This window comes from Daphnia pulex, chromosome 7, assembly GCF_021134715.1.
Source record: "Daphnia pulex isolate KAP4 chromosome 7, ASM2113471v1".
In the NCBI taxonomy this organism is placed as follows: Eukaryota; Metazoa; Arthropoda; class Branchiopoda; order Diplostraca; family Daphniidae; genus Daphnia; species Daphnia pulex.
The window spans coordinates 5,491,567-5,507,679 of NC_060023.1; the positions used below are offsets into that span (position 1 = coordinate 5,491,567).

The window sequence follows — 16,113 nt, forward strand, 5'->3', positions numbered from 1 at the left end:
TTGATGGCATTCCCTTGAGCGCTAGTAGTGAATGTTAATAACATAACAATTTATGCACCAAACTTCTAAGTTTTATACATGCAACAGGCCAGATGATTTTTATTAGGCATGTTTATGATTTATCTATACATCATTTTACTTTTGTAACAAATGTGATTATTTATACGTATAAATATCGGCATCCCTAAATATCAAGTCTGTTTCGTTGTCTTTTTCAAAAACGCTGAAGTCTAAATGTAGCTTTAGTTGAAAAATTGTTTTGATTAAAATTAATATTTATTTAGAAAATAAAGTACCTCTAATTTTGGATAGAATCAATCGACTTTATCCTAAAATCCAGATTACCATAACTTACCGGGAACGTTTCTAAATGACTTCAATGTTTTTAAGCTTTTTGTGATCCATTTCTTGTCAAGATCTGTTCGAAAAATTCAACTTCCTCCCTTAAAATGATATTACAATGGTTGAAACACTCCTTTTTAAACTAATGGTTGGTAAACGGTGATGATTTTTCAAAATTCTCTTTAAAAAACAGTTCTTAACTGTGAACTTGTAAGAACAACACTTTATCTTTTAAGTTCATAATTTAGAATCGTTTTTTACAAGCGAAGTTCATCGCCGTAACACATAACCCTCCTGTCCCGTGTTACCCCAGTTTATGTAATTGTTTGTGACACAACGATAAGGCACAGAAAAAAGCAACGTTATGAAAATAGCTCGTTGTAGTCGTAATGAAGAGGAGTAATAATGGTGGGCATGACAACGCCATTATCGGTTGAGGTTCACCTTCAACTGCAAGTTCAACTACTAAGTTCAACTATTTGTAAAAATTCATTTTCTCGTGAACATTCAAGTTGAAATTGAACAAAAAAGTTCAACAAACAGTTTACGCGAAAACGCGCCCTTCTGTCAGTCTGGCGTAACCGACTGTGTAATAGTTCTACGTGCAAGTGCAATATGTTTAATGAAGATCTTTTTGTTACTTTGTATAAAGTCGGTGTGTAAGCTTACTATCACATGTGCTTCTTATTTTTAAAACATGTTGGCTACACTTCTTTCATCGAATATTGCAAATTTATGCAACCAAATTGGGCGCATTGAGTTATACGTTCAAGGTACTATGGCTTCACATAGTAACTTAGCTGATAGACCGATGAAAAAAGAAGAAAACGTTCAGTCCAGTGCACTGGAAAAATACCTAAAAACTAGTCGGGGAAGAGCATGAAATTGCGGCTCCGACTAACATAACTGCCAAGTGCGACAGAAAACGGAGACTGTAAACTACTTGGGCAGGTCACAGATGAAAATGTTTTTGCTTCTTAATGTGTTGCCGTTCTGAAGCCCACCAAAAATGTTTTCCGGAAATTGGACCTGGTAACTCTGCGAGGAGGAGGGAATTGGAGACGAAGAGCGGAGCTTCTGACCACGAAACCAGTTGGAATGTTTACACCGTATGACACACACCTCCGCTTTTGTGCTCTCTAAGAAACGCTGTGTTGAAAAAGGGAAACATGACCATGCTTTGAAAATATTCAAAATTCTATGTTTTCAAAACGGAAACACAAAGTTTAAAAAATGGAGTAAATTTCTTTTTCTCATATTTACATTCGCGCCACTTTGGACATTAAACCTAATAAACGCCCCTCATTAAACGACACATGATTTAACTAAACATTGCGTTAAGAAAAGGTAAAAATGTTAACTTTTTTTATCTCTTTGGTGGGATGTAAAAAACAAACATTTTGAAACATCAACAAATGAAATAAGTTTGTATCGTGTGAATTGGTTTGATAATAAAGTTTATTGCAAACCTTATCTTTAGTTTGTATACATCCTAGCAGAAAATTATCAACGGCTTGTTTCGTCTAAATTTCACTAAGTCCCAACTTTCTCATTACAAAATAAACTTCTATTTTAACTAATGTTATTTTATAAGAACAAATAGCTCAGTTGATGGAGTATCAGGCAGTTAAATCAGTACTGACATTTTCATCAGTGGATTCGAATCCGTCTTTGAACTATTAGAAAACTTCAAAAATTATTTTGTGCGCGCTTCAAAGACTATGCACAAAAAAAGGAGCTAAAAGCACGACAAATAACATACTTATTTAGCATACTTAGCAGCATATTTAGCAATCTAATAGAACGTGAAACAGCAAAAGCATAAACAATCAGTTCAATTGCCTTGCCGGAATTGGTATGCCTTTTGATCACCGATAAAACGTTCTGCTCTTTTTCTGATCTCTTCTTGTGCTAGAATTTCCAGTTCACGGTGGCTAGCTAAAAAAATATACATGCTATAAAAAAGCCTAAACAGGAATGAATTACTAATATATACGACTATACTTGCTATTGCAATAACGTTCCCTCGTGCGATGGCAGGCTCCATGATACCAAAGAGATTCACTGAAATCTCGCCAGTTACAGAAGGGTCCGTTAACATACGTTTGTCGGAAATTTTATTTACATAAATAAAATTAAAGGTGTCCCTATAAAATGGTAATATAAATGGGACGGGTTCCCAAAACACAAGAGCCCAGATTTTACACGAGTAATCGTGCATGTAATCGCCTATCACAAAAAATGGATACATGCTGATTCAATTAGCTTATGACTAAATATAATTTCGATTCAAAGAACAAAGACTGAGAATATTTGTGAATAATGAAACGAAGAAAGGCGTTGTCAATTATATCAATTTTTTTTCAAAAATGTAAAGGGGACGGTACAAAATCAGCAAATAAAGAATGGCGGGAATATGAACTAACACCAAGAAACAGTTTGAAACATCACTCTTGCAGTATAGCAGCGTGTTTTGATTTTGTGCGTTGATAATTCTGTTTATTTTACTGTAGTGAAAATGTTTAATTGCCCTTCGTGTAAAAAATGTGTTGCAGTGAAGTCCATAAAGGATATTAAGATTCATTTAGGCCATCATAAGCAGTATGGAGAACTAGAATTTCCCATTCGTTGTTGTGAACCATATTGCCAAGCTACATGCGACTACATTTACAATTACGGTAGGCACTTCGAAAAATTCAATTCCTTTAATACAGAGGGTGGGGACGTTGTTATGTCTGAAAGTGAAGAAATTGATGACCTTGGTTTGCACGATAATGACAATTTTCAGGCGGAAAACGAAATCATAGACAATAGACCTAATAACCACCCCTCATTGAAAGACAAAATGATTGCAACAAGAATGGCCTTGCAGGGAGCGGTAACAAACATGGTGATAGATTTAAGAGGGAGAGGAAACGTCCCATTCAATGTAACAAAGCCGCCGGGCTTTCTTACAAAATGGATGCAAGGTTGACGCATCTGTATTTTGGAACAAATATCCTCGTCTTAAGGACATGCCTGAAGCCGTAATATTTCTACTATGCATGTGTATTATTTATGCATAAAATATTGTTTATTGCAGGTAAGAGACGATTTTTTTCGTTTAAAAGGGAGTGCTTTGGAAACTTTTGCTTCAAATTGGCGGAAAGCAGAATGTAAAATAATAGAATTTTGTAAACAGAAATTTACGAAGAGTTTAGCCGTCTTTGATATCTTAAGGAAGGCAGAGGAAGCTGAAGAAAACTTTGGTTTGTGTTTCAATGTATCCTGTCATAATTCAGTTTAAATTAATAAACTATTTTATCATTTAGATATTCCTGGACGCATGAAATGTGTCTTAAAGTTGACACTGCATGCAGCAGCCAATACGCAACCGTCCCAAAACAAAAAAGGATCAACTGCTGACGGATGGAATCTTCTGTACCAGTCATTCAATGTAAGTTACATCATTAAGTACATTTTTAATGTTTGTTTCCCAGTCTAACGATTTCTAATAACTATAGGAAATTCTTCTTCCGGAGGAGGCTGCAAATCCTGCTAGCGACATGGAGTTGCTTGGTGTCTTGGACATAAATGGGGAATATTACATCAAGATCGACAATTCAGCTGTAGCTCTTACTGAAACTAAATCTTTTGAACAATCAGTGGGTTATTTGCTAATGTACTATCACATCCTAGACATCAATTATCCCTCAAAATTGAAATTTGTTTATGGATTTCTTGAAACTATGTTTGAAATTGTCCTCTCAATGAATCCATCCAAAAAAATTAAAGATTTGTGTTCCTTTGTTTTCAATTGAAGTATATGTACTTTTGTCTAAAATAAAGTGACATATCATATAATAAAGGTGGGCCTGAACGTCGCGGGCCTGAATGACTGGGCCTGAATGTCACCTTATAGCTGTTGAAAGTATAGAATATTTTTTTTATCTATTAAAACGAATAAATAGAGATTCGGATTGCATTTTGGCTATAGATACATATAAATGCTGAGAAACAGCATCTGATACATCTAGGTATGATAAATCTATAGCAAAATCTAGAGAACAGAAGAGGATGCAGAGTATTAGATTTTTACCAAATTAGAGATAAATGCATTAGCTGCAAATTAATGTATTCAACTTTAAAGTTAATTCATTTATTTATGTAAATAAAATTTTTTAAGAATTTGAGAAATATGCAAATAAGAGGAGGGATAACAAGGCCATGGCTTCCAGCATAGCCTGGGGTTCTTTCGGTGCCGTTTGGTTAAAAACAAAAAGAAAACAAATGTGTTTGGTTGGGGGGAATCATTTTTGTTTCGAAAAAAATTTCTAAACATCGTGTGTCGGAGGAGGTGACAAACAAGTCTTGTTTAGATATAGCAAAACATTAGTTTCCTTTTAGAACACAGCGTTTCTTAGAGAGTGTCTTCTCCATTTTCTGCCCGCCAGCTCGTGCAAAATTCTTCTCTTGGGCCGTCACGTAACGTGGTGGTCTTTACGTCCGTAACTTTGTCGTTATTTATTTAAAGTGTGTGTGTTAATTTGTGTGTGTGTGTATCCTTTATTGTTAGAGCCCATGACGGGATCTCCTTTCTAGATAAACCTTGATTTCTGTCGAGACGCGTGGTTTGGCAGCCATCGTGTGCGTCTCTCGTCCAGATTTCCTGATTTTGCCTTTGTTATTCATGTTTACTGGCAGGCAACCAGTAGACTGGTTTACGAAAAAATCGGATCGATTTGCCGACATTTCCTTATGTGATTTCCGTTCCGTAACTCGCGTGGTGCGGCAACATAATGGATCAGAAAAAAAACAATAAACAGTGTCCAAATATGGGAGTGGGAGGCGTGCGTTAATGAAAAAGAAAAAGAAGCTGTTGGCGTCCTCTGCATTTGGTATGAAGTAGAGCGCAACAGAAAACCTTAACTGGAGCGATAACTCCGTCGAAGATGGAAACATACGTCCCCCTTAATCTATTGTCACAAATCCTGCTCCCATTTCAAAAATGAAATGGTGTTTCTACTGTGATGTTGAAAAAGGAGAGAATCAAATAATTATCTAAATATTTTCTCTTTTTGCAGTGCCGGTAACCCCGGTACCAAGACCACGTCAAAAACGAAAATCCGGTGTCTTGTAACATGCATGATATATTGCGACAAAGAATTGCTGTAAATGAAACTATCCTCCTCCGTTGAGTTTTTGCTTGCATTATATTATACTAAAGAACAGATAGAAACATGCAGCGTAAAAAAATTACGAGCAAGCAACTTTTAAAAACGACGAACAAGGAGACAAATGTTTTCCTGTCTTACAGGAATCAAACCGTCGATAGGCACCATGTACTATGTATGGTTGCTGAAGTATTAAAATTGGAACTTTATCTAGCAAAAAGGGAAAAGGGGGACATTTTTTCAAAGGTTAATTTCACCAAAGCTTTTGAAAGTGTTATCACTTTCTATATCTATTTATTTCCAAATGTTTTTATAGGGGCTGCACATGCACAAGGAAAGTCCCCTTTGCAATGCCCAACCCCTTGTCTAAAATGGTCATCTTAGGGACATGTATTCGGATAGGCTTATGCCAAGTATCCGAGCGTCCGGTTGAACAGTATCTCATCAGCGCCGTACTTCCAGTATTCGAAGGTATATGCTGTATTATGACCGGCCCACCATGCCTGTTGAAAGAAGGTTCGTTTCCAGTAAAAATCCAGTGTTCTCGCCAAATATAAGAACCGCTGAGTTTCCTTCCGTGACTAGTTCGCCGTCCAAACGAAACCAAAAGCATTATTCGGAAAGTGCGGCCGGACGAAGTAACCTCCTCGATCCACGCAGTAATCGAGGGGGACGTTTCATTCCTCAAGGATCGCGTTCCTTTACGGTGGTAGATGCTTTGAAAGAGTATCATCAATGCACAAGACGCTGAATCAATGGTTCTTACTACATTTTCCATACCGTCGGGACTCCACCAATACACCCGTTTACCAATGGGCATCTGCCACGCAGGAGATGACTACGGAAGCCGCCTTGCAGAATATGCCGCCAGGGCACATCCAGAATATTTCTCGATGTATCGAGGTTCTAGCAGACTACTCTCGCACATACGAAGAACATGCTTACGACTATTTTTGCCGAGTACGAGTGTAAACGACAGAGTTATAGGGAGAAATTTACATGTTTCCCTCTCTTTCCATATAATTTCGCCAGATTTTTAGTTCTTAGCCTTTGGCGAGAGGAGGGGGAAAGAACCACTATCCAGACTTGTCCAGATCTCACCCCCTACTACAGGTTGCCAGTTTTTGTTACTCCTCCAGCTATTTAACTCACGAATCTTTGTCGATCCTCAAAAAGATCGTCAGCTTTCGTTCGTCTCTCGGTTTCCTCGTAGGGATTGTCAGCCTTATTTCGTTTATTCCTCATCTCTTCAATTTACTGTTGGTTTTCCCGTCCTGAAAAGGTGGTCAGCTATTTCTTGTGTAAAAAAAAAAAAAAAATTATCTGATACCCAGTTTTCAGTCAGCCGACTAATTTATTGTTTAATTGTTTATGATGCAGGGACGTTCGTTTGTCACCTACGTAAGGCGCCGCCGCCGTCACGATTCCGCGAAAATATAATAGCCACAAGAGGAAGGTGCATGATCACCTGATCCGAAGTTACGCTCGTGTCACCCAGCCCTTAAAGCGGCAGTGAGACCAAACGATAAAGTTGGCAGCCACGAAGAATAATGGTTGGCAGAACGACCAAGCGGATCCCCAGGAAGCTGTTAAAGGACCGTTGAGTGAGGAAGCGACCTATCTTACCTCCCCAGCGCATCCATCTATCTCATTTTCGCCCGCCGCCCAATCCAAAACAGTGATCATTCCTGCCTCCATCTATACCACGGCCAGAATCTAAGCCGAAGCAAATAAAGTATCCGCCAACTCCTCCTGGATACCCTGAGTCGGAAATAGATGATTTTTGCGATTAAAGATTGTTAGGTCTTTGTTGAAGTTAACGCTTCTGAAGAAGAAGAGCCTCCGATTTCTGTTCCAGTTGTTCTGGACAGACATAGCGTCGTCCACATCCACCACATCCGTAAGAAAGGACTGGCGCTGTTCGCAATGCAGGAATAGCTGCTCTTCCTTCCGAAACCAAACGACCGCATCGTAAGGAACAAGAATATTTTTTGAAACAATTTCAACCCAAGAGAAGCGGCAGGCCCAGCAATCCCGGCAAGCCAGGACTGGCCGGTTCGCATACGATGGCTGTGTCCATCGAAAACTTGATAGTGGCAAAACGATTATTTGCCTTGAGACTCTCAATGAACCCTCGAGATGGGATGAACCGATATAATCGAAAACCTCCTCCAAGGCCCGAATACGGGTAGCAGTGTTTCCCCTAGATAATAACTAGGGTGAACCACCACCAACTCACCAAATCACCCGAATCCAAAGTTCACCCGAGCTATCTGCGAGTTTCCACTGCACGGCACGATTAATGACGTCCTTTCCTTTTTTTACTTTGCCAACAAGTTGCCCAATTTTCGGACTAGCTAGCCGTCGATGCTCGAGTTTGAATTTACATGGGAATGGACTATGAGGAGGCATTCACTGCTTTCAGAACGCTACTGCCTGCAGATTTTTGTTAGATCGTTGAATTTTAGTCTTTGTAGCTAACCATAGGGTAAGGTAATTGTATTTAGCAACACAAGAGTATACTTCCGAGTCGTAGCTAAACCCAAGGAAGACTGGCCCTCTCGCTTCGGCCCGCTGCTTCCTAAGGTGTGAGTCGCGTGACATCTGGCGGTCGAATACACAAGGATCCAACAACACAACATTTAAGATTTTGCGTTTTACGACCCAAGGTGCGATGCATCAAGCTCCATTTGTTTTGGAAGGACTATACCTTCTTTTGAATTGGTGACGGATCACAAACCATTAGTGCCTCTTCTGAACAGCTTAGTTGTGGATAAGTTGGGCAATCCCGGACTCCTAAGTTTGTGCTTAATGATGCTACAGTGTTCATTTGTTGCTCGTTGGGTGCAAACCGCAATCACTTAGTTATTTTGTAAACGTCCCTACCGTGTTTACAAAAAATATCGCCATTTCCTGCCCCATGGGAAGAATGGAAAGAAGAGACGAAGGAAGAAACTAAGAGGGAACAAAGGGGTGCGCGGGGTTCTCTTTCCTCGGGGCAGGATTTTGTCTTTGAAAACAAAATGCCTTTTACTTAAAAATTAATAATAAATAAACTACAATGACCATTGAGGGGAAATAAATCTTAAAAAGTTACCTGATAACTAAGGAATATAGTTATCTAATTAAGAATAGCAATTGAAGACGACTGAAATGGGAAACATTTAACTAAGAATGACACCGGCGAAACTCCGTAAGCCGCCATGCAAGAGCTGGCAAGAGTTCGTGTCCAAACGTTTTTTGACGCTTAAATAAAACCGGCAACTTCGGACGTTAGCCAACTCTATTCCAGGCTTAGACTTTATTTGTTGCTGTTGCTGGAAATAAAAATACAATTAAATTATTTGAAATATTGTATTTAAAACATTACTACTTAAAAAAGTGAAATGTGTTGCTTCAAATGACTTCGAGAATTATCTTCCGTGATAATTATAAAATATTTTCCTATAAATGAACTTACCTTTTATTAAGTAGATTTACCATCATACCTGTCTAAGTATTAAAAATAAATGTTTCAAATCCCGTTACATGTAAATTTGCCGTAAGAGCTCTTGAAACCGGGAGAAACGACGGTGGCGCCGTAGTGGCCTGCCTCAGCATACGCTTCAGTTTGACTGGCCAAATCATGGTGTATTAGTATGGTGGGGGAACTTATGGTTGGAATCGGCTATCTCGAATGAAGCCAGTTCCTGGACAAGAGGTGGAGCTTAGTGCAAAAGTAAAAATTCTTAACAGCAAATTGCAGGGCTGGTCGCACCTTCTCTGGTGCCCTCTATGAACCAAGATACTAATTTATTTTGTAAATTCGTCTGAAAAATAGTATATATTTTTAAAATTTACGATAGTTATTATCATCTGGTAGCCACAGTGATTAGAGTCATGGTCTGCAACTCTAAAGGGTCAAGGTTCGGTTCCCATTTATCACTTTTTTTTTAAATATTTTTTTCTATTAATTTTAAAATAATTAAAGCTGGAAAAATAATACTGAATTACTTAATTACTGACTCTTTTTTTACGATTTTATAGCTTTATAAGTACACAAGCAATGTGCAATCGGACTTAGAAAATTTTCAAACCGTTTATAGCTCATAGTTCACCCAATTGTCCACCAGGCAGCGCTGATCAGGTGCGACCACTGGCTTCAGCCGAGATAGCCGATTCCAACCATAAGTTCCCCCCACCATACTAATACACCATGGCAAAATCCCTATCCCGTGGCTCCACCATTCATCTCTTCCACCATGATTATACCATGGTCCTTACCATGACACAACCAAGCAGACGAACTTACTTCGTGTATAATAAATAATATGTTAGCTACTTAGTACTTACCTAGCTCATTCCGTCATTCGGCTGCGTTCGTTGTGCCTATGGCTGTGCACTGTGCAGGGTCCAGCTCCAGCCCCAATTTTTGGTTTGTTTTTATTAAGTCGTCTGTATTTTTCTCATGTGTATTCTGTAATCTGTACTCTGTAGGCTCTTTTTAGCCCTGTATTGTTTGTGTAGCAACTGATTAAAAATTTTAAGTCAAATTTCATATTGCTTGTTTCCAATAGTCGAAATTCTGCAATCTTCGTGAGCACGTATCAAATATAGCAAGATGCTAATGTATCAGTTCTTTTGGTTTGGTGATGAAATTGAGGATTTTATATTCAAAGGTGTCAACATCTCAGGATGGAAAGGTTGTTTTTATTCTATACACAGCTTATATTTCTGTGAAGTTATTGCTAATTCCATTTTCATCAGGTATGCTTATTACATGTATAGCAACAGCTCTATTGGCCTTTCTATTTTTCACAGTAACGTTTTGTAAAGAAATGTTCCATTCCAGCATTGATGCCCAACATCAAGGCCAAGCATTTGTGAGAGATGCACAAATTTTGCAAGTATTTAAATGCACTTCCACTAATATACCCAAACTTCATTGTTACTAATGATCACTACAATTTTAAATTTATAGATTTGGACATCTTCATGGAAAATGCATGTCTTTCAATCCATTGCAAGCTTCATTCAAATCACTTTGGGCTACTTTGTTATGTTGATAGTTATGAGTTTCAATGTTTACTTGATGATGGCAGTTATTATAGGAAGTACATCTGGGTTTTTTCTATTAAACCCATTGCTTCTGAAGAAACGTAGCATCTTGAATCCCCCACACATACTTGTTAAGTGTCAAGCAGAAGAATGTGGTTCATTAATTGATGGAGAGCAAGTCGAGACCCAAAGAGTTGGAAATTCCATAGACAACAGTAAAGCAAGTAATCAACTTATTGTTTCAGCCAGTATTAAACCCAGTTGAATTTCATCAATATATCAAGTTAATTCAATTGAATATAAGTAACATTTATTCCTGTGTAAGCAATACAATCAATATGGTTATAATGTACCATGGCTAGACATTTTCTTGTGATTATTATATTACATTCGAATCTGAAAATTGCCTGCTTTGGTGAGATATTTTACTCCTTTAAACGGTTTATAGTTTTCTCCGAACATGTCCAAACGATGAACTTTTAGACCAGAAATGGCTATTTGAGTTAACGTAAATTGGACCTGTATCGCAATTAATGGATGAAACGTAAAGTTATTGCATTGAAATTTGAAAACTAGTAATTAACAAAATGTCACGTTCTGAATGAATAAATAGTTATGAATTAAAAAAAAGGTTTACTATCGGACGTTAATCGACAAATTAATTTTAATTCATGATACACTAAATTTAAATTATTACTTCCAATTTAGAAAGGACAAAATAAAATCTCTTATATAAAAATTAAAATTCCTATTCAGTTTTTATCCAGGCGAAAAACAAGAGCAAGAGAAGTTTAAATTCACGATATTTTTTTAAGGCGATATTTTTATAAGATTTCGTTGCAAGCCTTTAGATTTCAAATCTTTAGTTTTATCTATCTGATGAATGATGGAAATAGCTCTTCGCATTGCTGCATTCTGACTGAAACGAGATAATTTAAGCATGTTTCGCAAATCGGAATTTCTCGTAGGGAAAAAGGGTTGAGAGATCCCAAGATCCATCAAAAAGATTATGTATAAAAGATGTGTCACCCTTCTGATCTAATTGATATAGCCATTGCTTATGAACGGGTGAATTTGATGGAAGTAAAATTATTACACGAAATCGTCGTAAACTCGTAATCTTTTACGCTAGGTATGGAATGAAGATAAATAATGAACTTACATTGACCGAGGGCGTAGACTGCAATATCACTGCACCGCTTTGAATGTGAATTTGCCCTCTCATGTTTGGCAATTTTGAAGGGTCAATCTTACCTACATCCCATAACAAAATTTTCGTAACGGGATCAAAAGTTGCACGACCTTGATTAACTGTTACAGTGCAGTTCAGAATAAATTTGGGCATTGGAATGCTCAATTGTAGGTTTTCCACCTATTTAAATAATAATAAGTAAGCAAGATTGAAATATACACACATTTTTAAGACCGTACCACTCGCCCCATAGTCTGACGTGGACCAACAGTGATTTCGATTTTCCCTGTTTGCGATTGGCTATTTTCTTTTGGTAGGAAAAAATTATGCCTTATGTAAATGGGAATGGCAACTGCACTTTGGCAGCCGACATGGTAGGTCATTAAACAGAAACTCCCATCAGGTGGAACGAAAGACAAAATTCGCTCGTTTTCCCATCGTTTTAGACGCACGCATGGATGGAAACTGACATCATCCATAAGGCGAGGGTTTATGAAACTCAGAGTTAAATCGGGAGTTCCACTATGTTGTTTTAAATTTATTAGGTTTATGACTACAATAATAAGAGCAAAAATTTAATGTTACCTTAGGCGGACACAGCATTCGATCTTACCTAAATAATTTGAGAGTAATGGCAATATTCATCATTTAGTTTCTAAATCCCTAATAAATTCAATACCTGCTATTTCAGCAAACACAGTTGAACCTGTATATTTGAAGAGAAAAGAAAAGTTAATTTTTATTTTGGTAACTTCATAAGAAAAATTTACTTACCTGTTTTATCAATTATAGCATCAACCTCTTCTATAATATCAAAGTATGCCTCATTATTTGTATACTTTACATCTGCTCTTCTCCAAGGGACATTTGACAGCTGTCCAGATGGGAGAACCGAACTCACACTTGTCAAAAATTTTAAAATCTGGTTAGAACTTAGAATTCCAATATACTATTTGTTCAAATAATATTACATACTTTGATTTCCCAGTAACAGTATTAATCAAATTTCCAATGATATTAGGAGGTTTAATAAGTTCTTGTAAAATATTTGGCTCTGTGGCCAATGGATATCCATTGTCAAGAACTTCATCCAATAACTAATAATAACAAAATAAAATCTAAGAAATATTTCTTCTCTACAACATGAAACTCTGAGCATTATTCAACTCTATAATAATTTTTGTTATTCAAGAGTTACTTATTTCTTGATGGAGGCAAAAATTTGTTATTAAAATTACCTCATACACAACCACATAATGTTCCTTGATGTTCGATTCATTACATTCAGTGAAGTATTTCTCAAGAATGTCAACAACAGTATGTAGAAATTCGATTACAAATAGTGGTGGAACTTCATGAAAAAAATGGCAAAAATAAGCTTATAAAGTAACTTGTAAATATTAGTAATTAATATAAAATAAAATTCCACCTTCAGACATACAAACCGCAACAAAATATAAACCATTGCGGTATATGCTAATAAGATAGTGGTGCGGTGTTGCTATGACACATGGCACATCTTCATGGCCTTTGTTATCCTTTACCACCTACATTTTGAAACAGTGAAAAATCTTTAAGCTAATTTGTGATTAAAAAGAATCAATCAATGTTTTACTTAAGGAGAGAAAATCTAATAGTGCCAGCAAATGTTTTAAATACTAACTTGTCTTTGAGCTTCAAAAAAGTAATCCATGACTGTACGTGGGATTATGCTTCTCCAATGTTTTTCCATAAAAACATCACCGGAATGATTGATGACAAAAAGTGAGTGAATCATTATTTTATAGAAAAATTAATCGAGGACCTAACTTTTTATAACTGAACAATTACCACCACTAGACACTGTAGACAGTCATACATACACATGCAAAGCGCAAAGCAGAAAATTTGACAGTAGAGACGAAGACGATAGAGAAAACTGAGAAACTCACTGACGGAAACGGAGTGCGACAGCGACACTTCCTAGTGCCGTGCACACTAGACTTTTCTTCCATGTTCGTCTCTATCAACGCCATCTGGTACAAGAAGTAAGTAGTGGAGTCCACACATTTTGAAAGAAGCAAATTTTTCTTGAACTTTGTCCTTTTTTAAGAATTACTTCTAATCACTAGTTTATCACTGTTCAAAACAGTATCCGTACGATTTTTTTCGTATCGTCGGCCGAATCGTACTGTATTCTTCAAAACCCTTCTGGCAAATATTTAAATTAAAAACTGATTTTATGGTTTTTTAGTAATCTGTTCATTTTCTTTATTTTAGCAACTTTCATTAAAAAATCGGGTTAGTTTTTCCTCTGGTTCTTCTTTAAAACTAAAAAATATTATTTTTTCCCCTGGGGCCGTCCATAAATGACGTCACGCGCCAGAGGGGGGAGGGGGGGGGGGCATGATTCTGTGATGGTCTGTGATGGCAGGGGAGGGGGGAGATTCTTAAAGTGTGATGTCACAAACGCAAAATTTAAAAAAAAATGAAATCGAAAAAAATTCTGCGATTTTTTCACTTAAATGATCTCCTGATCTATAGTTTTTTTTTTTACTTAAATGTGATGCGAAGGGGTGTCAAAATTCAAGATAAAATGCTTTTCTTTAATTAATTATAGCCTAAAATTTCAGGGGGTTTAGCGATTTGTGACGTCATTTTGATGGGGGGAGATGGTTGCCACCCGTTTCGGCACTTTTTTTGGCACTTTGAATTTTGGTGGTTTCGGCACCAATTTTTTCCGTTTCGGCACTGCGATTGTATTTTTCGGCACCGCCACCAGAGGTGGTCCTAAGTATTGGTATTTCGATGCATGTTTTCTTAGCCTTTTTTGTCCGTTTCGGCACTATTATTGTCTGTTTCGGCACCGTGTATATATTGTGAAATTTTGCCCACTTTGTTCTTAGACGCTTTATTATCAAGTGCTATATACATTTCTCAGATGTTAGATTATTTATTCATAAAGTTTATTTGCTCATTATCATTAGGGATGTCGATATATCGTCAATTTCAGATTTCAGGTGTATCGATATCTTATATCTATATTTTAAGATATATCGCTGCTCAGTATCGGTAAAAATGAAAATTAGCGTGATCTGTTCTCGTACTTCTTTAGAATTGAACTGAGTTTCTTGGCGTGTAAGCATAGTATTCAGCTTGAGTGCGGGACATCCGGGTTTGAATCTCTGATATAATATAATTTATTAGAGGAAATTCATTTTATAACTAAGATGCATATTTTATAACTAACCATGCAAAAATGAATGGTGTAATCGTAAGGTCGGAAATGAGATACATCTGTTTGTCTTATTTAGTAAATTTGGTACGATTTCTACTTCTAGATGACTTGAAAAATAATTTTTTGTTTTTGTGCCGAAACGGACACAGTTGGTGCCGAAAAAGACACAATTTGTGCCGAAACGGAGAATATTAGTGCCGAAACGGAAAGATTTTTTTAATGAACGAGGAGATTTTAAATACAAGGGGGGACCAAGCGTTTTATATGGGTGCCGAAAACGTCAAAATAGAAAGTGCCGAAAAAAGTGCCGAAACGGGTGGACACCGGGGAGATACATTTTTTGTGACAGTCTGTGACAGAAGGGGAGGGTGGAGTTGAAAAAACTGGGAAAACCCGTGACGTCATTTATGACGGCCCCCGAATAAAAAAAAATAGGTTACTTTTCATCAGATTACAGATTCTGAAAGATCAAAAATTTTAAAATGAAAAAAGTGTTAATAGAAATCATCATGGTAGAAGAGCTGAAGAGGGGATGGTATGTTCAGTAATAGATTAGATGGGTCTTCAGTCCGGCTCGGCCGCTCGGAAGTTCTCGATGAAGGGAGACATTTTTAGATCGATGGGGAGGCTGTTCCAAATCCGGGGCGCTGCGTAAGGGAAACGATTCCCATACGCCCCCGATAGCGTCACCGGAACCTCCATATCACGTGAGATCTCACTATAATTCCTGAGGCGACGATTAACAGACCTTGGGGATACAAGTTTACATAGATACGATGGGGCAGTACCATTGACACACTGATAGGCCAAGACAGCAATCTTGTACATCACACGCTGACGAATCGGGAGCCAATGAAGACTTTTCCGCTTGCTCGTAATGTGCTCACGCTTCCTAGTCTGAGTTACCAGACGGACAGCTGAATTCTGCACTAGTTGTAATTTGTCAAGAAGGTAATCCGGAAGGCCATAGAGCAGAGAGTTTCCGTAGTCAAGATGGGGGATGACGAGGGCACAAACAATCTGGTTACAGGCGGCTGCGTCCAGAAATTTTCGAATGCGCGAAATGCAACGAAGATGATAGTACGCATTTCGGCAAGCGGTGTTCACACGGGAGCTCCATGTTCAAATGGGAGTCGACAATCACGCCCAAAATAGATAAGAAAGATATAGAA

At 37.5% G+C, this 16,113-nt stretch overlaps 3 protein-coding genes across 8 annotated transcripts; 2 read left to right on the forward strand and 1 right to left on the reverse strand.

Moving 5' to 3' along the window:
* Window positions 1–3,356: 3,356 nt before the first annotated feature.
* On the forward strand, window positions 3,357–4,142 carry LOC124198376. The gene is made up of 4 exons (XM_046594207.1): window positions 3,357–3,368; window positions 3,425–3,590; window positions 3,654–3,778; window positions 3,846–4,142. Exons 1-4 carry the CDS (start codon window positions 3,357–3,359, stop codon window positions 4,140–4,142), a joined length of 600 nt encoding a protein of 199 aa, XP_046450163.1.
* Window positions 4,143–9,743: 5,601 nt separating this feature from the next.
* Window positions 9,744–10,884, forward strand: LOC124198476 (copper transport protein ctr6-like). 5 transcript variants are annotated; one of them, XM_046594324.1, is made up of 4 exons: window positions 9,744–9,909; window positions 10,052–10,177; window positions 10,242–10,381; window positions 10,456–10,884. In XM_046594324.1, the coding sequence occupies exons 2-4, from the start codon at window positions 10,096–10,098 to the stop codon at window positions 10,795–10,797; spliced, it is 564 nt and encodes a 187-aa protein (XP_046450280.1). In that variant the 5' UTR covers window positions 9,744–9,909; window positions 10,052–10,095; the 3' UTR covers window positions 10,798–10,884. The 5 variants fall into 5 exon arrangements, with proteins under 5 accessions (XP_046450280.1, XP_046450282.1, XP_046450283.1 ...); XM_046594326.1 differs by having other exon boundaries at window positions 10,296–10,381; XM_046594327.1 differs by having other exon boundaries at window positions 10,311–10,381.
* Window positions 10,821–13,698, reverse strand: LOC124198473 (AP-3 complex subunit mu-1-like). Of its 2 annotated transcripts, XM_046594321.1 has the most exons (10): window positions 13,388–13,698; window positions 13,154–13,271; window positions 12,963–13,075; window positions 12,700–12,821; window positions 12,499–12,626; window positions 12,404–12,430; window positions 12,310–12,337; window positions 11,964–12,246; window positions 11,695–11,904; window positions 10,821–11,051 (listed from the first exon to the last, which is right to left on the reverse strand). In XM_046594321.1, the coding sequence occupies exons 1-10, from the start codon at window positions 13,499–13,501 to the stop codon at window positions 10,917–10,919; spliced, it is 1,278 nt and encodes a 425-aa protein (XP_046450277.1). In that variant the 5' UTR covers window positions 13,502–13,698; the 3' UTR covers window positions 10,821–10,916. The 2 variants fall into 2 exon arrangements, with proteins under 2 accessions (XP_046450277.1, XP_046450276.1); XM_046594320.1 differs by lacking the exon at window positions 12,310–12,337 and having other exon boundaries at window positions 11,964–12,277; window positions 13,388–13,697.
* Between the last annotated feature and the right edge of the window lie 2,415 nt (window positions 13,699–16,113).

Coding starts and splice junctions, on each gene's coding strand:
- LOC124198476 (XM_046594324.1), top strand. CDS start 10,096: ATGCTAATGTATCAGTTCTTTTGGTTTGGTGATGAAATTGAGGATTTT. Junction 10,178..10,241: donor CAACATCTCAGGATGGAAAG/GTTGTTTTTATT, acceptor CATTTTCATCAG/GTATGCTTATTACATGTATA. Junction 10,382..10,455: donor GAGATGCACAAATTTTGCAA/GTATTTAAATGC, acceptor TTAAATTTATAG/ATTTGGACATCTTCATGGAA.
- LOC124198473 (XM_046594320.1), bottom strand. CDS start 13,501: ATGATTCACTCACTTTTTGTCATCAATCATTCCGGTGATGTTTTTATG. Junction 13,076..13,153: donor TGCGGTTTGTATGTCTGAAG/GTGGAATTTTAT, acceptor TTTTTCATGAAG/TTCCACCACTATTTGTAATC. Junction 12,431..12,498: donor TGCTATAATTGATAAAACAG/GTAAGTAAATTT, acceptor TCAAATATACAG/GTTCAACTGTGTTTGCTGAA.
- LOC124198376 (XM_046594207.1), top strand. Junction 3,591..3,653: donor GGAAGCTGAAGAAAACTTTG/GTTTGTGTTTCA, acceptor TTTATCATTTAG/ATATTCCTGGACGCATGAAA. Junction 3,779..3,845: donor TTCTGTACCAGTCATTCAAT/GTAAGTTACATC, acceptor TAATAACTATAG/GAAATTCTTCTTCCGGAGGA.